Genomic DNA, 22,265 nt, shown 5'->3' with positions numbered 1-22,265 from the left:
GGTTCACCCTCCAATGGCCGCCACGGCCAGCGCGCTGCGGCCAGTGCACCGCACTGATCCGATGGCAGGAGCCAGGTGCTTCTCCTGGTCTCCCATGGGGTCAGGGCCCAAGTACTTGGGCCATCCTCCACTGTACTCCCGGGCCACAGCAGAGAGCTGGCCTGGAAGAGGGGCAACCGGGACAGAATCCAGTGCCCTGACCGGGACTAGAACCCGGTGTGCCGGCACCGCAAGACGGAGGATTAGCCTAGTGAGCCACGGCGCCGGCCCAAGGCTACTTTTTAAAACTTTTTAAATAATTTAAATATACTCGTTTAGGAAGAATATAATTTCTGAACATTTTCAGCTTACATTGCATCTGCAACTTCAATAACACTATGTACCTTGCATTTTCATGTAACACTTTAACAAAGGGTTGTTTTTGAGCTGTGTATAGCATCTGTCAAGATAACCAGAGGTTCTCTCCTGAGAATAGTAGAGCCTATAATAGGATTCGAAGACACAATTTCTAATACTTACATACTGCCTTCCACTAACCAAGCACTCTACTTTATGGTTCTGACTCCTCACCAAAACTCTGAGAGGTAAAATTTCTATTTTACCAGTAAAAAAAAAAAATCTAGATGGCTTTCATTCCAGTCCTCTGATTATAAATCATGTAATTCTTTCATTCTTTCACTCTGATCCTCTCTGTTGCCCAGCTCAATTGACTGGAATGTTTTCTTATCTGCTTTTACTTCCGCAGTAGATAAATAACAATTAATGACTAATATTGGAGGACTTCCTCTGCCAGACACTAATGAAGTATTTTATGTGAATTATTTAATCTTTTAACAGCCACATAACTAAATGAGGTAAGCTTGACAGTTCCTCTTTATAGATACGGATATAAAGATTGAGAGAAGATAAGTTGTTTACTCAAAGTCACACAGTTGGTAACTGAAGAGCTGGGAGTTCAGTCTACATCTTTCTGGCTTTACCTTCTCTCTTTTAATTGAAAAATAATCTGAGAGACAGAGAAACAGAATGAGCTGGGGCTGAAGCCAGGACCTCAATCTGTGTCTCCTGGGTGGATGGCAGGAGCCCAGCTATTTGAGTATCGCTACTGCCCCCAGGGTCTGATTATCAGAAAGTTAGAGTCAGGAGCTGAAGGTACCCTGTTACGGGCCACAGGCATCTTGTTTTTAAATTTTTACTCTTTTGTTTGTTTGAAAGGCAAAGAGAGAAACAGACAGAGAGAGAGATCTCCCATCCATTGGTTCATTCCCCAAATGCCTACACTGGGCCAGGTTGAAGCTGGGAGCCAGGAACTTAAGCCTGGGTGGCAGGGACCCAAGTACTTGAGCCATCTACTGCCTCCTGGAGTGCACATTAGCAGGAAGCTGGAATCAAATGTAGAGCTGAGGCTCAAATCCAGGCACTTCAATGTGGGAGGCAGGTGTCCCAGCAGGAGTTGAACTGCTGTACCAAATGCCCACCTCTGGGCTTGGGCATCGTAGCTGCTAGGCTAAATGCGTGCCCTCTGAGTATATGCTCTTAACCACTGTGTATATGTGCTATCCTGAACTAGAACTGACTGTTCCATTTCTGTGTTGTGTGGTTCCAGTAATTAGAGTTTTTTCCCTGGAGATCTGATACCTTTTCTGTGTATAACGATAAGCTGTGGAATGGAGGGAGAGGGATGAAGCAGGGAGTACAATGTCCTCAGTGATGAGCTCCACAGCTGCTTCTGATTCACTGTGTGACTTCAGGTGAAGTCTCTTTCTTTCTGTCAGTTCCCATCTGTATAGAGGGGATTAAAAACTTGCCCTGAAGAAAAGAGAAGGGAAGGAAGGTGAAGGAGGGGAAAATATTTCAGTTCCACAGAAGGATGATACTCCTTGCATATGTGTAAGTTTACAATGTCGTTCATGCTAGGGTGATCATTACTACTGCAATGGATTAAGTGCAGACCTAGCAACCAGTTTGCCACAGTCACCTTGCTGAAGAATGCATTTGACCTTCAGTATTCACAGGTTCCGCATCTGCACACTCAACAGACTGCATCTAGCTGAACTTGCACAGACTTTATTTCTTGAATTTATTCCCTAAACAGTGCAGTACATAAACAACTATTTGCATGGCATTTACATTGTATTAGGTATTGTAAGTAACCTGAAGGTGAGTCAAGGTATGTGTGAGGATGTGCGTAGGCTATACAGATAGGTAAATACTGTGTCATTTTATATGAGGGACATGAGCATGGGTGGATTTTGGTTTGCACAAGGGCCCTGCAAGCAATCTCCCTGCAACACTGAGGGACCACATGTGTGCCTCAAGTTTTCTGTGAATGAACTCTGGGTCACCCATTACTCTCTTACCAGCCCTTTCAGTGGGACAACAGTCTGGGTCTGCCCTCAGAGAATCAAATCAGGCCTCCTGCACTTGGCCTTCTCTCCCAGTGGGGTGATTGTTGAGCAGGTCAGCATTTGGATGAGTGTCTATTCTTAAAAGTTCTGCAGCTGTAAAGAAGACACAAGGATGGTAAACACGAAGCTGAGGACTGGAGAGGATGATAACAATATCATTCTGACTCCTGCAGGACTGACATTGAGAGCTGCTGTCAGCACAAATCCATGACTGTGGACTCTGTCGGCCTGTGTGCTTCCTCATAATCCGTGTCTTATAGGAACTGGGCAAGTCTAACCTTGTCTTCCCTTGCTTGACTCAGGATTGAGTGAACTGTATGTGGGTGTCACAACTCAGTCCTTGTGCACCGAGCGTGTCACACTGTTTCCTGCAGGCTGCCTTAAATCCTCAGGCTAACGCGAGCTGTTGTTTCTGGTGCTCTGTGGTCATTGGTTTCTTGTTGTGAGTCTGGGAAGTGGAGGAGATCAGAGGGAGCAATAGAGAGAAGAGGATGTTATGGAAATAGCTCAGTGGCACGGTACTCTTAGTGGTGGTGCTTGGCTGACTTCCAAAGATCTAGCAGAAGAGGGATCATCTTTTTAACCTGGCAAAATCACAGCTGATAGGGGCAGGATTTTGTATTGATAAGCAGCTCATTGTAGCTGTCACTTGCTTTTTCTGGATAGAGATGGTCTCCAAAGACTTTTGATATTCTACTTGAGCAGATGCTTGTTTCTTGACATGGAAATTATTTTTCCAGATGAACTTTTTAAATCAATGACTTTAAATGTCAGTGCACATTAGAATCACTGGGGACACTGTAAAATGGCTTCATTATTAGGGACTGTGATTTAGTAGGTGTGGGATAATGAAGGCCAGGAATCTGCATTTTAAACAGTCCTTTTTATGATTCAGATGGTCAGTGGACCACACTCCCAAAAAGACTGCCATGGTATTTGGCCCAGTTTTTGAAACAGCCTCTTTCTGCTGGAGTGTTTTTATCACTTTCCTTATTGAAGGATTTATTAGCATCTCTGTGTTTATTACCTGTTTTATTTTCCCAGCATCACTGTAACTAGAGCAGGAATCAGAAGTGGCTAGTTCCATTTTATTGGGGGTGAGGGGGTGGAGGGTGGGATGGAGGCACAGAGAGAGGTATGCTACAATGAGTCAGAGACAGAGGTGGGAATTGAAGTCCAGAATTGATGACTCTCAAACCAGGTAATTTTCTGGGGCCTATTTTCTCAGCTTGTGATTTCATATTTAATCATAGGTATTCTGTAGGTCTCCAATTCACTGTGCTTGGGTAAGCAAAGCATCTTTGAGTTTTAAACAAAATGGTTTAGCATCAGTGTGCCAGTTTTTGTCAGCATATTGGGGTTCTTCCAACCTTAAACTAATATCTAGCTGGTAATATTTTGGAACTGACTTAATGTGCTTCTCTCTACTTCCTTTATAATTTTTGAAATCTTTTTATATAAAGAAACAGATCTTTCCATGCCAATAGGAACCCCTTCTGATTTTGTAGCTGGTAAGGTACTACATCCAAAACATTTTAGCCTTTTACTCCTCAAACTGGAGTAGGACTACTTATGGATGGATTTACTTTATTTTCTTTTAAAAGATTTGTTTTTATTTATTTATTTAAAGAGTTACACAGAGGGTGAGACAGAGAGAGATCTTCCATGCCCTAGTTCACACCCTACAGGGATGCAATAGCCAGGGCTGAGCCACGCCAGAGCCAGGAGCTTCATCCGGGTCTCTCACGTGGTTGGCAGGAGCTCAAACATTTGGGTCATCCTCCACTGCTTTTCTCCCAAGTCATTAGCAGGGAGCTGGATTGGAAGTGGAAGAGCCGGGACACAAACCAGCACCCATATGGGAGGCCAGCGTTGCAGTTGGCAGCTTTACTGCTAAGCCACAACACCAGCCCCCTGGATTTACTTTAAAAGGAAAAAAAAAAATCCTGAAAACTTTCAGTCAACTTAAGCTATTTTTGTTCCAATGTTACTTATATTCACAAATATGTTACAGAATATGATGTTATTTTATTTGTAGTTCTTAGCTAAAAAACCAAAACAGATTTACAAATTAAATGCAAATGAAACCACAAAGCTAATCATATTCAAATTAATGATATTATAACAATTTATGCTATAAACAATTAAATGCTATATTTTGCTAAAACAAAACCATCCCTTTATTGTGGCTGTGGTACTGCCCGTTGACAGCTCAGCTTTTGAGTTGCACATGCCTGTGCCATGGAGTGACCTATGATGTCTTCATTTTCTCACCACTTTTCTCTGTTGAAACTACAGAGGCAAAGCTGTCCCGTGGAATCATCTGGCTTTCATTTTGTGCATGAAAGCATCGTTTTCCTTTTAAATTCATCTCTCTTCTCATTATCCTACAACAATAAAGATAGCACTGAAACACACATGCAAATGTAGGCACTAAAATCATGTAGCAGTAGTGATTTATAAAGCGGGTCATCCAGGGGCTGGCGCTGTGGTGCAGTGGGTTAAAGCCCTGGCCTGAAGTGCCAGCATCCCATATGGGCGCCGGTTCAAGACCCGGCTGCTCCACTTCCGATCCCGATCCCACTCTCTGCTATGGCCTGGAATAGCAGTAGAAGATGGCCCAAGTCCTTGGGCCCCTGCACCCGCATGGGAGACCCGGAAAAAGCTCCTGGCTTTGGATGGGCGCAGCTCTGGCCTTTGTGGCCAATTGGGGAGTGAGCCATTGGATGGAAGACCTCTCTCTTTCTCTCTCTCTGACTCTCCTCTCTTTGTGTAACTGAACTTCAAATAAAAATAAAGAAATCTTTAAAAAAAATAAAGTGAGTTATCCAAATATTACAGCATATACTTATGCAAATCTAAAATCAAAATGAAAATAAAACTATAGAGAATATATCCACAGGCCTAATTTGAGGGAAACTGTTCAGGTCTGTTGGTCCCCACTTGCATTGCTATCAAAAGCTGTACTCACTGTGTTTACATTTGGGAATCCCGTGTTTTTTTAGTCAACATTTGTCTCCAAAATCGCATTTCTTTTTTTTTCTTTTTTCTTTTTTTGACAGGCAGAGTGGACAGTGAGAGAGAGAGACAAAGAGAAAGGTCTCCCTTTGCCGTTGGTTCACCCTCCAATGGCCGCCGCGGCCTGCGCGCTGCGGCCAGCGCACCGCGCTGATCCGATGGCAGGAGCCAGGTGCTTCTCCTGGTCTCCCATGGGGTGCAGGGCCCAAGCACTTGGGCCATCCTCCACTGCACTCCCTGGCCACAGCAGAGAGCTGGCCTGGAAGAGGGGCAACCGGGACAGAATCCGGCACCCCGACCGGGACTAGAACCCGGTGTGCCGGCGCTGCAAGGTGGAGGATTTGCCTAGTGAGCCGCGGTGCCGGCTCAAAATCGTATTTATTAATAAGACAGAAAAATATCAGAGCTTGTAGTCCTCCTATGTAGTTATTACTTGAATTCCAGTCAAAAGCAGGGACAGGACATCTAGGTATTCTGTGTTGCCCTAACACGGGTAAATGAAAACCTTCCCTTGAATTTCTGCAGGGAAAAACTCCCAGACCCCCACGTTCCCCCAGGGCCGCCTTTGAGGACACTCGGGTCTGGGGAGGCCACGTCAGGCTGTCTTGCAAGGAGCACAGGAGCCACTCCACGCAGTTTGCAAGGATTAGAGCTTGTCCTAGTTTTGCTTGATTGTTGTACTTCTTGCATGCTAAAGAGCTAAAAAATGGGAGGAAGAAAATACAACAGAAGGCACCATTCCAGTACCAAACTGAAAAGAAACATAAAAACAAGAGAGCAGCATGTTTTTAACAGCTTGCGTGGAAAAAATATTGACTGGGGAGTTTGGACAGCACTGTTCATTTTCTCTCGCCGCCCGCGTTATTTGTCTTACAGAGTAGGAGCCAGATACAACTCTGGCGAGCAGGCTCAAGAAGAGGTGGAGGGGTTCTGTGGAAGCTTGATCCTGAGTGCAGAGATGAAGCCTGGAGACCCAGTGGCTCAGGGCCAGGATGAAGGCAGGGGAGGCGCTAAAACCTTCTTCCTCCTGGCCTCGGACACCCTTTTTGGCCGGCCTGAGTCCTAATAGAGCACAACACTGATCGCTCACGGAGGTACCTGCCTCCTTCAGACCACAACGAGCAGGATGAATCCCTGCCCCTGTTTCTTTCGGCTGAGGAAAGGACACTGGGCTTCCGTTCGCTTTCACAGCCCACCTTTCTTCTGGAGTTCGGACCTCCGCCTCCTGCAATGGGGGTCGGGCGGGAGCCTCCATCGGCGGGGCAGAGGCTCGGTGCTCCCACCTCCGCGGAGCCCGCGCCGAGGCCTCAGCCCCGCCCGCCCGGGCGCGGGGCGGGGCTCGGGGCGTGGCGCGGGGCGTGGCGCGGGCGCGGGGCGGGGCGCGGGGCGGGGGCTGGCGGCGGCGACCATCCGGAGGAGAAAGAACATGGCGGGCGCGGCGGGGCCCGGTACCGGCCCGGGGGCTGCGGGCGGAGATGGAGACGATTCGCTATATCCGATCGCGGTTTTAATCGACGAACTCCGCAACGAGGACGTGCAGGTACCGGACTGGGGCGGGGAGAGCCGTGGCGGGTTGGTCCGGCGTCGCTCAGGGTAGGGAAGGGGGAAGCCCGGAGCCGCTGTGAGGGAGGCCGGGAGGTTGAAAGAGCCGGACGCGGAGCAGAAACTCGAAGGGGAAGCTGGAAAGACTCGCGAGGGGCTGTGGCGCCGAGCCCCGGCCCACCGCGGGGCCTCTCCAGCACCCCTCCGTCGGGCTTCCGACCGTCCCGGGCTGTTGTCGGAAAGCCGGCTTCCCGCCTGGGCGCCCCGTTGCGGGCCCAGCGTGCGAGCCCTCGGGAGGGGCGCAGGGCCGGGCCGCGTGGGAGCTGGGCGGCCTGCGGGTCGCAGGATGCCAGAGGGCCCTTTGAGGTGCAGCCCAGCCTCTTCCCCTGGGCCTGGAAACTGGCTGGGCCTGTTGGGTAGAAAGCGGGTGGCCTGGCTGAGGAACCTAAGTGAGGCGGTGTGTCTGCTTCGGTGTAGGTTGTATTCAGCCGTCTCACCTGCTTCGTCGCTGCCGGAGTTCTGGCTTTTTAACATTGTCCCGCTTGCTGAGTATTTTCTTTCATTCCTTTCTCTTCGGGCCCTTGTAGAGAGTTTGGCCTAGGAATCCTCCCTCTGGCTAATAAGGCTGTGTTACATTACTGTTCCTTACCAATGAAGTGTAAATGAAAGATTATCCTTATTCCTAGACCTGTTAGTTAGTTCACCTGTTTGCTCCTGTTGCCTTTTGGTCTACATTGCAATCATTTTTTATTTTGTTCTTTCCATTTTCTCCTGTAAAGCTCCGACTCAACAGTATTAAGAAGTTATCAACAATTGCTCTAGCACTTGGAGTAGAAAGGACAAGAACTGAACTGCTGCCATTCCTTACAGGTGTGTGAGTCTGTGTTTCAAGAAAGGCACGGACATTTCCATTTACCAATGGCTTTCAGAGCTTTGGCTGTTTTTCAGAGTTTGTTGTCCACAGTATCAAAAAGCACCAAATTGAGGCTGGTATTTTCTGTGCAAAAGAAATTCAACAACACATATGGTAATGTTGTGGCCAGATACGTACAAACATTAACTGTGTATAGCTAATGGGGAAGTCACTGATATGAAGGTATGAATTTCTAGTTCATTCTGTAAATCAGATCCAGGAAAACTGTTCATTGAGGAGAAAATACTGTTAGGATTGGGACTGGATGTTTTTACTATTTACATATTGAATCTATTGCTAGTTTTATGTGAGTGTCCAGCTCTTGGCCAGTTACCTTGTTGGTGAGTACCTGGTTGTTGTCCTTTTCAGATACAATTTATGATGAAGATGAGGTACTGTTAGCTCTTGCTGAGCAGTTGGGAAATTTCACTGGCCTGGTGGGAGGTCCAGACTTTGCCCACTGTCTGCTGGTGAGTATTTCTATGCTGCCTACCCTCCTTCTAGAACCTTTGCAGTATAAATGATACATTGTTTGGTGATAGGCATAACAGCAGTATATTTTAGGCAGCTCATTTTATGGATAGATGCTCATAGTGTTAGCCATTGAGAGAATATATAATGTAAGCACTTTGGATTCAACCCTGTCTTATTATTTTCTATGAATAGAAGTTCTTTATTTTTCTGCCTCCATAGACTTACTAATTTAAAGAGAAAAAAGATTTGGTTATTTTTATGGGTCCCCTCCCCCCCAGTAAAATTGGAAGTCTTGTTTTTCATCCAGCAATATTTTGTCTTTATAGTGTAACTTTTGCTTCTGACTTACACTGTGATTTTGGTCAGTTGACATTTATTGAGGGCCTGCTATATGAGGCATATTGTAAGTTACAATGTTAATGTCAAAGAAAGCCAAACAAATGTAATGAGATCTTTGTTTTTGGTCACAAATATTAGGGTACAATCTTCAATGGGGAAACATAAGCACATTTAAGATACCCAAATAAGAGAGGAGAAAAGAATTAAGGTGATTAGGGGAGACTTCTTAACAGTTGATGTCTGAACTGTTTTAAGAAATGATTGGGTTACAAAGGGAGTAGGGCAGCGTGTGCAGTGGTTTAAACCACCAGCTGTGATATCAGCTAGGATCCCATATGAGCAAGTGCTGTTTCAAGTCCCATCCAGCTCCTTGCTAGTGTGCCTGGCAAAGCAGTGAATGATGGCCCAAGCACTTGAACCCCTGCTGCTCACATCGAAGACCCTGAGGGAGATCCAGGCTCCTGGCTTCTGCCTGACCCAGCCCCAGCCATTGGGAGAGAGTGAACCAGCAGGTGTAAGATCTAGATCTCCACCTCGATCTCTGTCTACCTTTTGAATAAATAAAATAAGTCTTAAAAAGACTAGGATTTCAACAGTTGGACAAGACAGATATGATATATGATACATGTTTCAGGACTTTACTGTCTGATGCTTACTCTTTCTGTCTACTTCTGAACTTTATGGAACCCCACAAGTTGACAGATATGGATTTAGATATATACTGTACCTAGTTATCACTGAAAGTGTGTATCTTTCTGTAATGTTCCTATTTAGATGTCAAACAGGTATTTGAATTTTTTAAGATATATTTATTTGAAAGGCAGAGTTACATAGAAGAGAGAAAGACTTAGAGAGACAGAGATCTTCTACCTGCTGGTTCACTCCCCAAATGATTGCAATGGCTGGAGCTGGGCTGATGCGAAGCCAGGAGCCAGGAGCTTCTTCCAGGTCTCCCACATGGGTGCAGGGGCCCAAAGACTTGGACCATCTTCCACTGCTTTCCCAGGCTCATTAATAGGGAGCTTGATCAGAATTGCAGCAGCATTCCATATGGGATGCTGGCACTGCAGCTGTTGACTTTATGTAGTATGCCACAGCACCAGCCCTAAAACAGAACTTAGTTTTTTCCTCAAAATGTACCTTTCATTTAGTTCCATCTCAGTAAATGGTATCAACATCTATCCAATTATACAAGCCAAAACCTAGAAGGTATTTTTTATTTTATAATTTTTCTTTATTTCAAAGATAGAGACACAGGCAGACAAAGGAATCTCCATCTGCTGATTCACTCCCCAAGTGCCTGCAAGAACCAGGGCTGGACTAGGTTGAAGCTGGGAGCTAGAAACTCAGTCAAGGTCTGCCTTCTGGGTGGCAGGGACCCAAGTACTTGAGCCATCACCTGCTGCCTCCCAGGGTGTGCATTAGCCAGAAGCTAGAAATGAGAGTGGAGTTAGAATTTGAACCCAGGTATTGTGATACAGGATGCTGGTGTCTCAAGCAGCAGCTTGGTTCTGGAACAGGAGTGGGGAACCTTTTTTTCTGCCAAGGGCATTTGGATATTTATGACATCAATCACGGGCCATACAAAATTCTCAGCTTAAAAATTAGCCTGCTAGAGATGAATTGAATTTCAGGTCCCTCTTGTGGTTTCCTTGGAAGTCCAGACCAAATGATTCCCAAGCCTTATATATGGCCCATGGCCTAGACTTCCCCCACCTGTGCCCTGGACGATATTCTTGAATTCTCTTTCCCCTGTTAGCCCCCACGTCTAACACTTTAGTAACTCCTGGAAATCTCCATATATTTTTAATCCGTGCCCTTGCCTCCATCCCTGTTCTTATGCCCTATTCCAAACTATTGGTCTGTTCTCTAAATAACTTAGCTTTTTAACTATAGATGTCCCTGCTGGTTCGACTACGGTTTTTTGGGTTTAGAATAGTGCAAAAGCTGCATGTGTTCAGAAATTGTACTTTGAATATTGATATTTTCACAGGCTGGTAGTGTGTGCCACAACACTCCTTTGTGGTGCTGGAAATGGCCATGTGATTATGAAGGAAAACAAACCCATGTTGTACAGCGCTGCTAAGCTGGGATGTGTGGTAGGTTAGGTGTATTTAAAATGCATTTCTAACTTCATGTGGGTTTATTGGGTAAGATGAGAAACAGCTGTGGTTGTCTTCAGCGCTTCCCTTCCACCCCATTGTTAACAGTTTGTTCTTCACCCAGCAGATGGGTTGCCCCTTGGCAGGGCTTTTAGAAAATCTAAACTCCATACTAGAGCTTCCGAGACATTTCTCACTCTCTTCTGGAGGCTTCTGCATCATGCTTGTCTTGGTAACCTCCTTAGTCACGTTGGTCTTTATATTCTCTGAATGATCCAAGCTTCTTCTGTCCTTAAGAAGACCTTTGCTCCAGGCATTTCCTCAAATGACATGCTCTTCTGGTACTTTGTCATTCAGATACGAACTTCCACTCATCTCTGAGAGGCCTTCCCTGCCCACCCGTCTTGAAATAGCTTCCCAGTCACCCTTCTCACTTTATCCTAGCCTGTTTTTCTGCAGACTGCTTATCACCATCTAATTGCTATTTTGATGGATTGATGTCTTCCTCCATTAAAATGTAACCTCCATTAGAGCAAGGACCTGGTGTGTTCTGTATCCACTGTGGTAGAATACAACATTATCTACTGAAAGAATGAATTTCAGAGGCTTGGAAGCATAAAATTTGTTGGGTTCAAGGCTGCTGGAGTATGAAGTGTTGGAGGTGTGGAGTAGGAGGAGTGCTCATCAAGGTGGCCAATTTCAAATTGAGATGATTTGTGATTCTTAAGAGGTTGGCCTTACCCTGCAGTAGTGATAGAGATTATCCAGTGGTACTGCATGAGAGGAGGTCAAAATAGGCAGAGGACAGATCGTAAAAGGGCTCTTTGCAAGTAAGAAACAGTATTTGGGGCATTTGGCGTCACAGTTCAGCCTCTGCTTGGGATGCACACATCCCATAGCAGCAGTGCCTGGGTTGGAGTCCTGGCAGTGCTTGTAGTTTCAGATTCCTGCTAATCACACCGTGAGAGGCTGCAGGTGATGACTCAAGCAGTTGATTGTCTGCCACCCATGTGGGAGACCCACATTGAGTTCCCAGCTTCTGCCTTTGGCCTGACCCAGCTTTGGGCATTTGGGGAATGAACCAATGAATGAGATCTCTCTGTTTTTCTGTCTCTGCCTTTCAGATGAATTAAGGATAGTATCTTTTCAATGGGATTTCTGTCTCTAGGAAAGCCGAGTACTGTCTATGTATCAACAATTTTTGAAGCATATTAGACACATTTTCTTGGAGTCTTTATTTTTCTGTTTGATTCTACTGGCCTGTTCTACATGTGGGTTTTGTTTTTTAACATGTGCAGCTCCTGGCATTTGCTGAATCTGCCTGGATAAAGTGCAAACCCAGAAAGGCAGAGAACCAACCTGATTGCACTTTTCACTGAGCCATGTCATATTCAGTTATTAATCCTAGTCTAGATCATCAGCCTCTTAGGTCTCTTCTCTTTCTAAAGCTGCATGCAATTTCTCACTACCATCTCTGTACTCTTCACTTGATTGTCTGTCAGTATCTCTTGCTTGATAACTCAGGAAAAGATCCTGAGTGTATTCTAAAAAAAGTGAAGTATTTGCCTTTTATAGGTTGGGTAAATTGGTGATGTGGAGCTAGTGGCTGAGGGTTGCTTGCACCTCTGAGAATGGTACAGAGCTCAAAAGGCTGTGATCTTACTCAGTGATTGGACAAGATGTCACATGTAATCGTGATGCCTAGTGTTGGTCATATGTTTGTGCTTACTCTTAAGGAATTCACAGGATCCTCTCTGAGTTTGGCTACATATTTTTTAAATGTAGTGATTCAGCTCACAATAATATTAATACTGTGTCAAGTCAGTTCCACTGTGTCATTTGTAGACACCATCTGGGAATTGCCATCTGGGACATGAGATCTTGGCTTTTCTACAGAAGTCGTGTCTTCAGGTTGGCCACACCATATGCTATCACTGTGTGAACTGAAAGTAACCATTTGGTATGATGTAGCTAACATTCTGGGTACATGTGCCACATCCCCCACTTTCAAAGGCAGTAATCTGTGTCACATCTGATTCGCTAAGTTTCTTCTGGTTTTCCTTTCTGATCTCTTCAGCCTCCGTTGGAAAGTCTGGCAACTGTGGAAGAGACTGTTGTGCGTGACAAGGCCGTGGAGTCCCTGAGGCAGATCTCCCAAGAGCACACTCCTGTTGCTCTGGAAGCTCATTTTGTTCCTCTGGTGAAACGCCTAGCAAGTGGGGACTGGTTCACCTCTCGCACGTCTGCGTGTGGTTTGTTCAGCGTTTGCTATCCCAGGGCTTCACATGCTATCAAGGCAGAGATTAGACAGTAAGATATGGTTGTTTTTTTTTTTTTTTTTTTTTGGTGGTGGTGGTTGTTAAATATTTGGGGTTATTGGGAACTCAGACCTGACAGTTAACGCACTATCCTGTTAACAGCGAATGGCAGGTACCAGGATAGTAGGATTGAGGGCATCATTATCATCCAGTGGGCTATAGCAGTATTTTGATCTTGTTACTTCCAGGAGGAGAAGCCTAATCGCTGGTGTTTACGATAGAAAACCTTTCACATGTCTGCCTGTCTGTGTTGGGTCATATTTAATTGGTGGTATTTGACAGGAAATACCTTCCTTTTTTTGTGTGCTGCAGGCATTTCCGTTCCTTGTGCTCAGATGACACCCCAATGGTACGACGTGCTGCTGCTTCCAAATTGGGTGAATTTGCGAAGGTTTTGGAGTTAGACAGTGTGAAAAGTGAAATTGTTCCATTGTTTACTACTCTAGCTTCAGATGAACAGGTAAATTAGTATTAAAGACATGCATATGCTTCTGTCCTCTGACATTGTGAGAATTTCTTTGGGGAATTTTGGTTCTCACATTGGGATCGCTTTTGCAAACTAATACTTAATTCTAGCCTGGTGAAGTATAATACTTGGCTCGGTGTACTAGGTATGTTTCTTAACCAAACCATGATTTTTCTCTTTTGTTAGTGGCTATTAAAATGGGGTCTAAGAGGAGGAAATGAGAGCCATAATGAAAAGGAAAGGCCCAAGCTTCATTGAGATGACACATGTTGGGAAGTTTCAGGCTTTGCTGTAACGTTGAGAAGCAATGTTACCCAGAATTTTTGAGTTTTATATAACTAGGAATTGAATATGTTAAGAAAGCTGTTTGCTCTGCCTTCTTTGTGCTAGTAGATGGTTACGTCTCATAATAACAATTTTATTATTTAAATGTGCACTGATATTTCTTAATGTTTATTTTCATCTACTTAAAAGGTAGAATGACACAGAGAAAAAGAGTGAGAGAGAGAGAGATCTTCCATTTGCAGGTTTACTCTCCAAGTGGCTGCAACAGCTAGTTCTGGGCCAGGCTGAAGCCAGAAGCCCAGAACTTCATACTCCTCTGCCTTGTGGGTGCAAGGGCCTAAGCACTTGAGTCATTATCTGCTGCTTCCCAGGCTGCGTTAGCAGGAAGCTGGATTAAAAGCAAAGGACTGGGACTTGAACTGGTACTCAGATATGGGATGTGGGTGTTCCCCATGGGATATGGTTAAGTGAACTTAAGGTCACTAAGTGAACTAGGTCACAACACCTCTCCCCTGGTAGCAATTTTAAACCCAAAGATCTAGCTCTCTTTGGTGTAGAAATAATAAAAGTAGCAGGTGCCTAAATGAAGACTTTTTAAAAAGATTTTATTTATTTATTTGAGAGAGTTACAGAGAGAGGGATAGAGACAAAGAGAAAGGTCTTCCATCTGCTGGTTCACTCCCCAAATGGCTACAATGGCCAGAGATGAGCCATTCTGAAGCCAGGAGCCAGGAGCTTCTTCCAGGTCTCCCACACAGGTGCAGGGGCCTGAGCACTTGGGCCATCTCCCACTGCTTTTCTAGACCAAAGCAAGAGTTGGATTGGAAGAGGAGCAGCTAGGACACGAACTGGTGCCCATATGGATGTTGGTGCCACAGTGGGAGGCTTAGCCTACTGTGCCACAGCGCCGGCTCCCTAAATGAAGTCTTTTTTTTTTTTTTTTTTTTTAAGATTTATTTATTTATTTGAAAGTCAGAGTTACACAGAGAGAGGAGAGGCAGAGAGAGAGAGGGAGAGAGATCTTCCATCCGCTGGTTCACACTCCAGATGGCTCACTTCCCAGATGGCCACAATGGCTGGAGTTGTGCTGATTCGGAGCCAGGAGCTTCTTCCGGGTCTCCCACATGGGTGCAGGGGCCCAAAGACTTGGGCCATTTTCTACAGCTTTCTCAGGCCACAGCAGAGAGTTGGATCGCAAGCGGAGAAGCCAGGACTAGAACCGGTGCCCATATAGGATGCTGGCGCTTCAGGTCAGAGCATTAACCCACTGTGCCATTGTGCTGGCCCCTTAAATGAAATCTTAATATTTCTCGGCCTCTGTTTTAAATGTTTTTTGCATAATGGAAGCCGCCCCATTTTACATATTAGGAAATAGGCACAGAAACTGTAGTAATTTGCTCAAGATTGCACAGTTATTGGTGGAGTCAGGACTTCAATCTAGGCAGTCTGGTTTCAGAGTTCATGCCCATCATAGCTAACCTGCTGCCGCTCTGTGGTAGTGCTTAGAAGGCGCCAGAGTTCCTCTGGGTTTTTAATTGCTTTGTGTGTGTGCTAGCCTCACTTCTTGTGTGCAAGACTAAGAACTTCAGGACACACATTGATGAGTCTCATTTTGTAGTTCTAAATCTAAAAATTACTTTCAAAATGATTTTTTAATCAAGCAAAATATGGTACAAAGTAACTTCAACATAATGAATTATTATAACACTGTCTCGTAAGTAGACTCTGTGAAAGGAGATAACACTTTGACATCCACCACCCCAGAAGCTCTGACCGTCCAAATCTTTTTTTTTTTTTTTTTTTTTTTAATTTTTATTTATTTGAGAGAGAGCTTGCTGAATGCCCACAACAGTTGAGAGTGGCCAGACTGGAGCCAAAAGCCAGGAATTCAAATCCAGGTCTCCCACGTGGTGACGGAAGCCCAGTTATTTGAGCTATTACCATTGTCTCCCAAGGTCTGCATTACTAGGAACCTGAAGTCAGGAGCTTAAAGCTGAGAGTTGAACCCAGGTACTCTAATGTGGGATGTGGGCACCTTAAGTGCAAGGCTAAATGCCTACTCTATTAGCCGTATTGTTAGATGTAAAAAGAAACAGTGAAACTGATAATATATTTAACCCCAAATTTGTAAAATCTTACCTTTCAAACAGGTTACACTAGTCACATGTCAAGTACTCAGAAGCGGCATGTGGTTAGTGGTTACCACATTGGATAGCACAGGTTTAAAATCTGTAATTGGATTTTGTTGATCGTATTTCCATGGTATAATTTGGTGTTTTCTTTTGTCTTCTATACTTCATGTAAAATGGTAGTTGCATTTAGAGCTTGTTTTTGAAGGCCCAGATAAGAACTCTTTTATGGTTTATAGGCCAGAGTCTTTGCTGTAGCAACTCAGCTCTGCTGTCATATAGTGTGCAGAGGTCCATTGGCAGTGTATTCACTAATGGATTTAGCAGTGTTTCAACAAAACTTGTCTGGGTCCTGGATTTGGCCAATGTTTGCCTCACTCCAAGTTTAAGGAGATTTGGGGTTATTTTTTTGGTGATAAGACTACTTCAGCAGATGATGGGGGTGTGCTATTGGCATCAGTTGATATTCAGAAAAATACTGAGTGCTTTGTTATAGTGTATGCATACATATGTCCTCTCTGAGCACTGATAGAAGAGCTGCCCTTGGCTTATTTATTCACGGAAAAATATTGACTGAGTGTGTATGTATATCAGGCACTGTTCCAGTGCTGGGATGCGATTTAAATGAGTCTTACTAGGACCTGCCCTCATGGTGTTTTACATGTTAATGGAGAAAAGCAAATTGTAAACATAAATAAATATCAGGAACAAATACTGTTAAAATAAGATGATGTAATAGGGCGTGGTTAGAGGATATTCTTTGAGACTGGACTCTGAAGAGGTGACATAAACTCAGAAACAAAAGAAAAATGTTGGCCGGCGTCGTGGCTCAATAGGCTAATCCTCCACCTTGCGGCGCCGGCACACCAGGTTCTAGTCCTGGTCGGGGCACTGGATTCTGTGCCAGTTGCCCCTCTTCCAGGCCAGCTCTCTGCTGTGGCCAGGGAGTGCAGAGGAGGATAGCCCAAGTTCTTGGGCCCTGCACCCCATGGGAGACCAGGAGAAGCACCTGGCTCCTGCCATCGGATCAGCGCGGTGCGCCAGCCGCGGCGGCCATTGGAGGGTGAACCAACGGCAAAGGAAGACCTTCCTCTCTGTCTCTCTCTCTCACTGTCCACTCTGCTTGTCAAAAAAGAAAAAAAGAGTCTATGCCCCTCTTTAAAAAAATTGTTCATTTTTAAAATTGTAGATTAACATGCAATATTGGCACATTTTTATAGGATATGCTAGGACTTTTTTTTTTTTAAGATTTATTTATTTATTTGAAAGGTAGAATTGCAGAGAGTGAGAGGCAGAGAAAGAGAAGTCTTTACTCACTCCCCAAGTAGCTACAATGGCCAGGTCTGGCTAGCCCGAAGCCAGGAGCCGGGAACTTCTTCCAGGTCTTCCATGTGGTTGCAGGGACCCAAGCACTTGGGCCATCTTCTGCTATTTTCCCAGGCACATTTGAAGGGAGCTGGATTGGAAGTGGAGCAGCCAAGACTCGGACTGGCTCTTACTTGGGTCTTACTGGCTTCAGGCTGACCCAGCTCTGGCTGTTGTAGCCATTTGTGGGATGAACCAGCGGATGGAAGATCTTTCTGTCTCATCTTCTTTCTCTGTAACTCTGCCTTTCAAATAAATAAATCTTCAAAAAATTACTATGCTTTTTTTTGTTAAATACCAGTGATTTTTTTTTTTTTTTTTTAGATTATTTTATTTGAATTGAGGAGCAATAGAGGGAGAGAGAAGGAGATCTTCCATGTGCTAGTTAACTCCCCATATGGCTGCAACAGCCAGGGCTGGGCTAGGCTGAAACCAGGAGCAAGGAACACCATTCCTGTTTTCAATGTGGGTAGCAGGGCCAACTTCTGCTTTCCCAGGTGCATTAACAGGGAACTGTATTGGAAGTGGAGCATCTGGAACTTGAACAAGCACTCCAATATAGGATGTGGTATCGCAGGTGGCAGCTTAACTGGCCCCCCAAACTGAATATTTGGCAGTTCTGTTCCTAAATGACTTCTCATACCCTTACTCTTACTCTTTAGTCTGTTATAAATTACTTGTACAGTTGTAATTTTTAGTTTTATCTCTCACCTTGCTATTAGAGTTGGGCTCTGAAGACATCGTTAAAATGTTCTTTCTTTTTACTTAAATATTTACTTTTTCATTAACGAAAACTCTGCACTCTAGCCAAGGTAATTATATTCCCATAGAATCAAATCGTAGCTGTGTTTATGGCTTTCACGTATTACTAGGCAAAGGGAGCAGCTATTCAGCTATTTCAAGACACAAGGACATGCAATCACATATGGTGTGATTGTTGTTTTTCTTTTTAAAATAACACCCACAGCAGTATTTCCCCACACCACACACAATGGGCCATGACTATGAGTGGAAATTGTCTAACAGACAAATTTTGTTGTTTTAGGATTCTGTGCGCCTCCTCGCTGTGGAAGCTTGTGTCAGTATTGCCCAATTACTATCTCAGGATGACCTTGAGTCCATGGTGATGCCTACACTTCGACAAGCAGCAGAAGATAAATCTTGGCGTGTTCGTTATATGGTAGCTGACAAATTTTCAGAGGTAAACCAGTTCCACTGGCACTTTTAAGTACTAAAGAAAGTAAAAAGCCTACAGATTTTCTGTTGTACTTGAAATTTAAGAGGAGAATGTGGCAAAAATAGTATACTGGAAGATTGCACTATTCTGTTCGGTTCTTGTTTTGTTGGTGTATGTTAAAAGCTTAAAATCCAGGAGCCAGTGCTGTGGTATTGTAGTCTTTTTTTTTTTTTTTTTGACAGGCAGAGTGGACAGTGAGAGAGAGAGAGAGAGAAAGGTCTTCCTTTACCATTGGTTCACCCTCCAATGGTCACCGCGGCCGGCGCGCTGTGGCCAGCGCACCGCACTGATCCGATGGCAGGAGCCAGGGACTTATCCTGGTCTCCCATGGGGTGCAGGGCCCAAGCACTTGGGCCATCCTCCACTGCAGTCCCGGGCCACAGCAGAGAGCTGGCCTGGAAGAGGGGCAACCGGGACAGAATCCGGCGCCCCGACCGGGACTAGAACCCGGTGTGCCGGCGCCGCAAGGCGGAGGATTAGCCTAGTGAGCTGCGGTGCCAGCTTAGGCTAAGTCTTTGCCTGCAGCACCGGCATCCCATATGGGCGCTGGTTCATATCCCAGCTGCTCCTCTTCTGATCCGGTTCTCTGCCTATGCCTGGGAAAGCAGAGGAAGATCGCCTGAGTGCTGGGCCCCTGCACCCACATTGGAGACCTGGAGGAATTTCCTGGCTGGATCAGCCCAGCTCTGGCTGTTGCTGCCGTTTGGGCAGTGATCAGTGAATGGAAGACCTCTCTCTCTGTCTGTCCCTCTCTCTGTAACTCTGCCTCTTGAATAAATAAATCTTAAAAAACAAACAAACAAAACCTCAAAACCTGTACAAATTCTTTTATAGCTCCAGAAAGCTGTGGGTCCAAAAATCACACTACATGACCTCATCCCCGCCTTTCAGAACCTACTTAAAGACTGTGAAGCTGAAGTCCGAGCAGCTGCTGCCCACAAAGTAAAAGGTTGAAGAGTTCAATTTGTGTTGCAATATGTGTCATTCACTTTGCCGCATTTTTCTGTGTCTGTGATTTTTGCAAGCTTTTTGTTCTAGAATGTGTTTTTCAGATTAATAGAGATGATTTCAGAATGTGGGAATGTCATTGTCCTATAAACCTTTCCCTTTATATTAAAAACCACACAACCATTTTATATTATTTCTGTACAAAAACTTTGCCGGTTGGGTTGGGGTGATACTCAGTGCCATAAAGATTGTCAGAAAAGTGCATTTAGAATAAGAGCCATTTCCACACTTAGATCTTGCTTGCTTAAACAACTGTTGATAAAGCTGGTTAGCTTTCCTTATGTGGCTCCTTGTATGTAAATGGCTCTGTGAAAGCATTATCTTTTCCATTTATCTCTTTTAGAACTTTGTGAGAACTTGCCCATTGAAAGCAGAGAGACCATAATTATGAATCAAATTCTGCCCTACATAAAGGTAAACCTAAGTAAAGTTTACTTTGTCTCACGGTGCCCTGTATGAAGGTACATATTACCTCTATTACCTCAATTTTTGTTTTGTTTTACCTTAAGGCCCTTGTAATTCAAAGGTGGTCAAGAGGTGAAGGAGGGGGAGATAAATATTCATGTGTGACATTATTATCATTTTTTGTGCCTGTCATAATTGTAAAATGTTCTTTAGTGCAAAGGTTTATATTAACCCAACAGATGGGCTGAAGGAACGTGCTCGGCCAATGAATATCAGAATACCTTCGGAGGTGGTATGGGAATTTATGTTGTCTTGCAAAAAATAAAGGCTTTTAATTTTATTTTTATTTTAGGAACTAGTATCTGATAGCAATCAGCATGTCAAATCGGCTCTAGCTTCTGTAATTATGGGATTGTCTACCATTTTGGGCAAAGAAAATACCATTGAACATCTTCTACCTCTTTTTTTAGCTCAGTTAAAGGATGAGGTGAGTCTGGCTGTAAATTCTGTTGCCTTTGTTAGTGATTTGATTGGATTTTGATTTTGGATTTCACTAAAATAGGACCTAAAACATGGAAAATTTTAGAAAAATCTAAAATGTAAAGTAACTTAACTTTGAACTAGTGGACAATGCTTGTGTTTGGGAATAGGGTTACAGGTTCCCTAGACAATGGCACAAGGACCCATTGAAACAAATCTCAAAATGTGTGTCTATCTACTCTGCCTGATTTTAGCTTTGTATTCACTGGTTCCCTCTCTTTAAAGCTGATAGGTTTGTTGAAAATAATTTGTTTATTGTATCAAACATTATGATAGTGAACATTTATTCAGTAATATGTGCCAGGCATGATCCCAAGTGCTTTGCATATTTTGTTACATGTTATATTCAACAACAATCTTGTGAGATAGTGCTTATTATTATTCCCACTTTACAGTGAGGAAGCTGAGGCATCCAGAGGTAAGTCTCAGCAATGGTAGATCTGGGAGTTGAGTACATGTGATTTAGTTCCAGAGCCTATATTCTTCACTGTCCTACAGACCTTTCCCTGGAAGTTGTTGATAAGATCAATTAGGTTGATATTACTTGAATTATCAGTATTAAGATTTTAAGACTACATTTTTTAACCTGAGTCCCTACTTTGTAATTTTAAATTTAAAATTTCCTTAGCAGTTTTCCCTTTATGTGATCAGAGAATATCCAGCAGAGGACTTGATTTTCACATGTGGCCTTTGGGGGCGTATGTCTTTGCAGTGCCCTGAAGTTCGTTTGAATATTATCTCCAATTTGGATTGTGTCAATGAAGTGATTGGAATCCGTCAGCTCTCACAGTCTCTCCTTCCTGCCATAGTGGAACTGGCTGAAGATGCCAAGTGGAGGGTCCGGCTGGCCATCATTGAGTATATGCCGCTGTTGGCTGGCCAGCTGGTGAGTAGGTTTGCACCATGAACTGAAAGGTAGCCTCAAATAGCGGAGATTTACCATGGCACGTAGGAGGCACAAGTAGCCTATGTGGGTATGTTCATTTAGATGCATGAAAGTATGATCCCTGTTTGATGCCTGTTGGATGGTTTTGTTATCAATAGTGTGTTAATATTTTTTTTAAAGATTTATTTATTTATTTGAAAGGCAGAGTGACAAAGAGATAAAGAGAGATCTTACATCTGTTGGTTCACTCCTCAAATGCCTGCCTGGGCTAGCCTGGGCCAAGATCTCCATCCAGGTCTCCCATGTGGGTGTCAGGAAGCCAAGTATTTGGGCTATCAACTGCTGCCTCCCAGGGTGTGTATTAGCAGGAAGCTGGATTGGAAGAATTTGCAGAGTAACTGGGACTTAAATTAGCACTCTGCTATGGGGTGTGGGCATCCCAAACCATGGCTTAACTGCCATGCCACAGCACAGTGTTAACTTCTAAAAAGGTATCATGGAAACACATCTCATCTCACTACCACCTCAAACCAAAGCCATAGAAGATAATCAGTTTTAGTGTACATAGTGTAGATTTTGCAATATTTAGAATCTCTGATCTAAGAAATATTTAATTTAGAATAAAAGGGAGTTATGGTTTCAGGATAAATCAACTTTAATTTTTGTTCACGGCAGCTTCCCTCTTCGGCTGTATTCTAAGCAAAATGTTCCTAGATATACCTTTTCCTACATCCTCTTTAAAAGGAGTTGAGGAATCATCATGTAGAAAAGAAGAGGCTTGTAATGCTAGTATTTTAGCAAAGCCCCCATTATCTGTTACTCTTTGAGTT

General features: G+C 44.1%; 2 protein-coding genes across 6 annotated transcripts in view; both read left to right on the top strand.

The window, feature by feature from the left end:
- ALG9 (ALG9 alpha-1,2-mannosyltransferase) overlaps window positions 1–6,603 on the top strand; it is a 122,928-nt gene extending 116,325 nt beyond the window's left edge. Inside the window, exon 15 of one of the 2 annotated variants that reach the window (XM_070078146.1) lies at window positions 6,303–6,603. In XM_070078146.1, the coding sequence (XP_069934247.1) occupies window positions 6,303–6,492 (190 nt within the window). In that variant the 3' untranslated portion in view covers window positions 6,493–6,603. The remainder of the gene's footprint in view (window positions 1–6,302) is intronic. The other variant, XM_070078150.1, reaches the window with a different exon arrangement.
- Window positions 6,604–6,808: 205 nt separating this feature from the next.
- The window catches only part of PPP2R1B (protein phosphatase 2 scaffold subunit Abeta), a 37,490-nt gene continuing 22,033 nt past the window's right edge, over window positions 6,809–22,265 (top strand). For all 4 annotated transcript variants that reach the window (XM_008261547.4, XM_002708458.5, XM_017343421.3 and 1 more), the window contains exons 1-10: window positions 6,809–6,966; window positions 7,748–7,838; window positions 8,251–8,351; window positions 12,874–13,106; window positions 13,427–13,574; window positions 18,405–18,560; window positions 19,431–19,545; window positions 19,948–20,018; window positions 20,362–20,496; window positions 21,262–21,435. In XM_008261547.4, the coding sequence (XP_008259769.1) occupies window positions 6,853–6,966; window positions 7,748–7,838; window positions 8,251–8,351; window positions 12,874–13,106; window positions 13,427–13,574; window positions 18,405–18,560; window positions 19,431–19,545; window positions 19,948–20,018; window positions 20,362–20,496; window positions 21,262–21,435 (1,338 nt within the window). In that variant the 5' untranslated portion in view covers window positions 6,809–6,852. The remainder of the gene's footprint in view (window positions 6,967–7,747; window positions 7,839–8,250; window positions 8,352–12,873; window positions 13,107–13,426; window positions 13,575–18,404; window positions 18,561–19,430; window positions 19,546–19,947; window positions 20,019–20,361; window positions 20,497–21,261; window positions 21,436–22,265) is intronic.

The sequence above is a fragment of the Oryctolagus cuniculus genome, chromosome 1 (assembly GCF_964237555.1).
Source record: "Oryctolagus cuniculus chromosome 1, mOryCun1.1, whole genome shotgun sequence".
NCBI classification, from domain to species: Eukaryota; Metazoa; Chordata; class Mammalia; order Lagomorpha; family Leporidae; genus Oryctolagus; species Oryctolagus cuniculus.
Note: the sequence above shows the minus strand (reverse complement) of the source record. Positions and strands in the feature narration are given on the sequence as shown.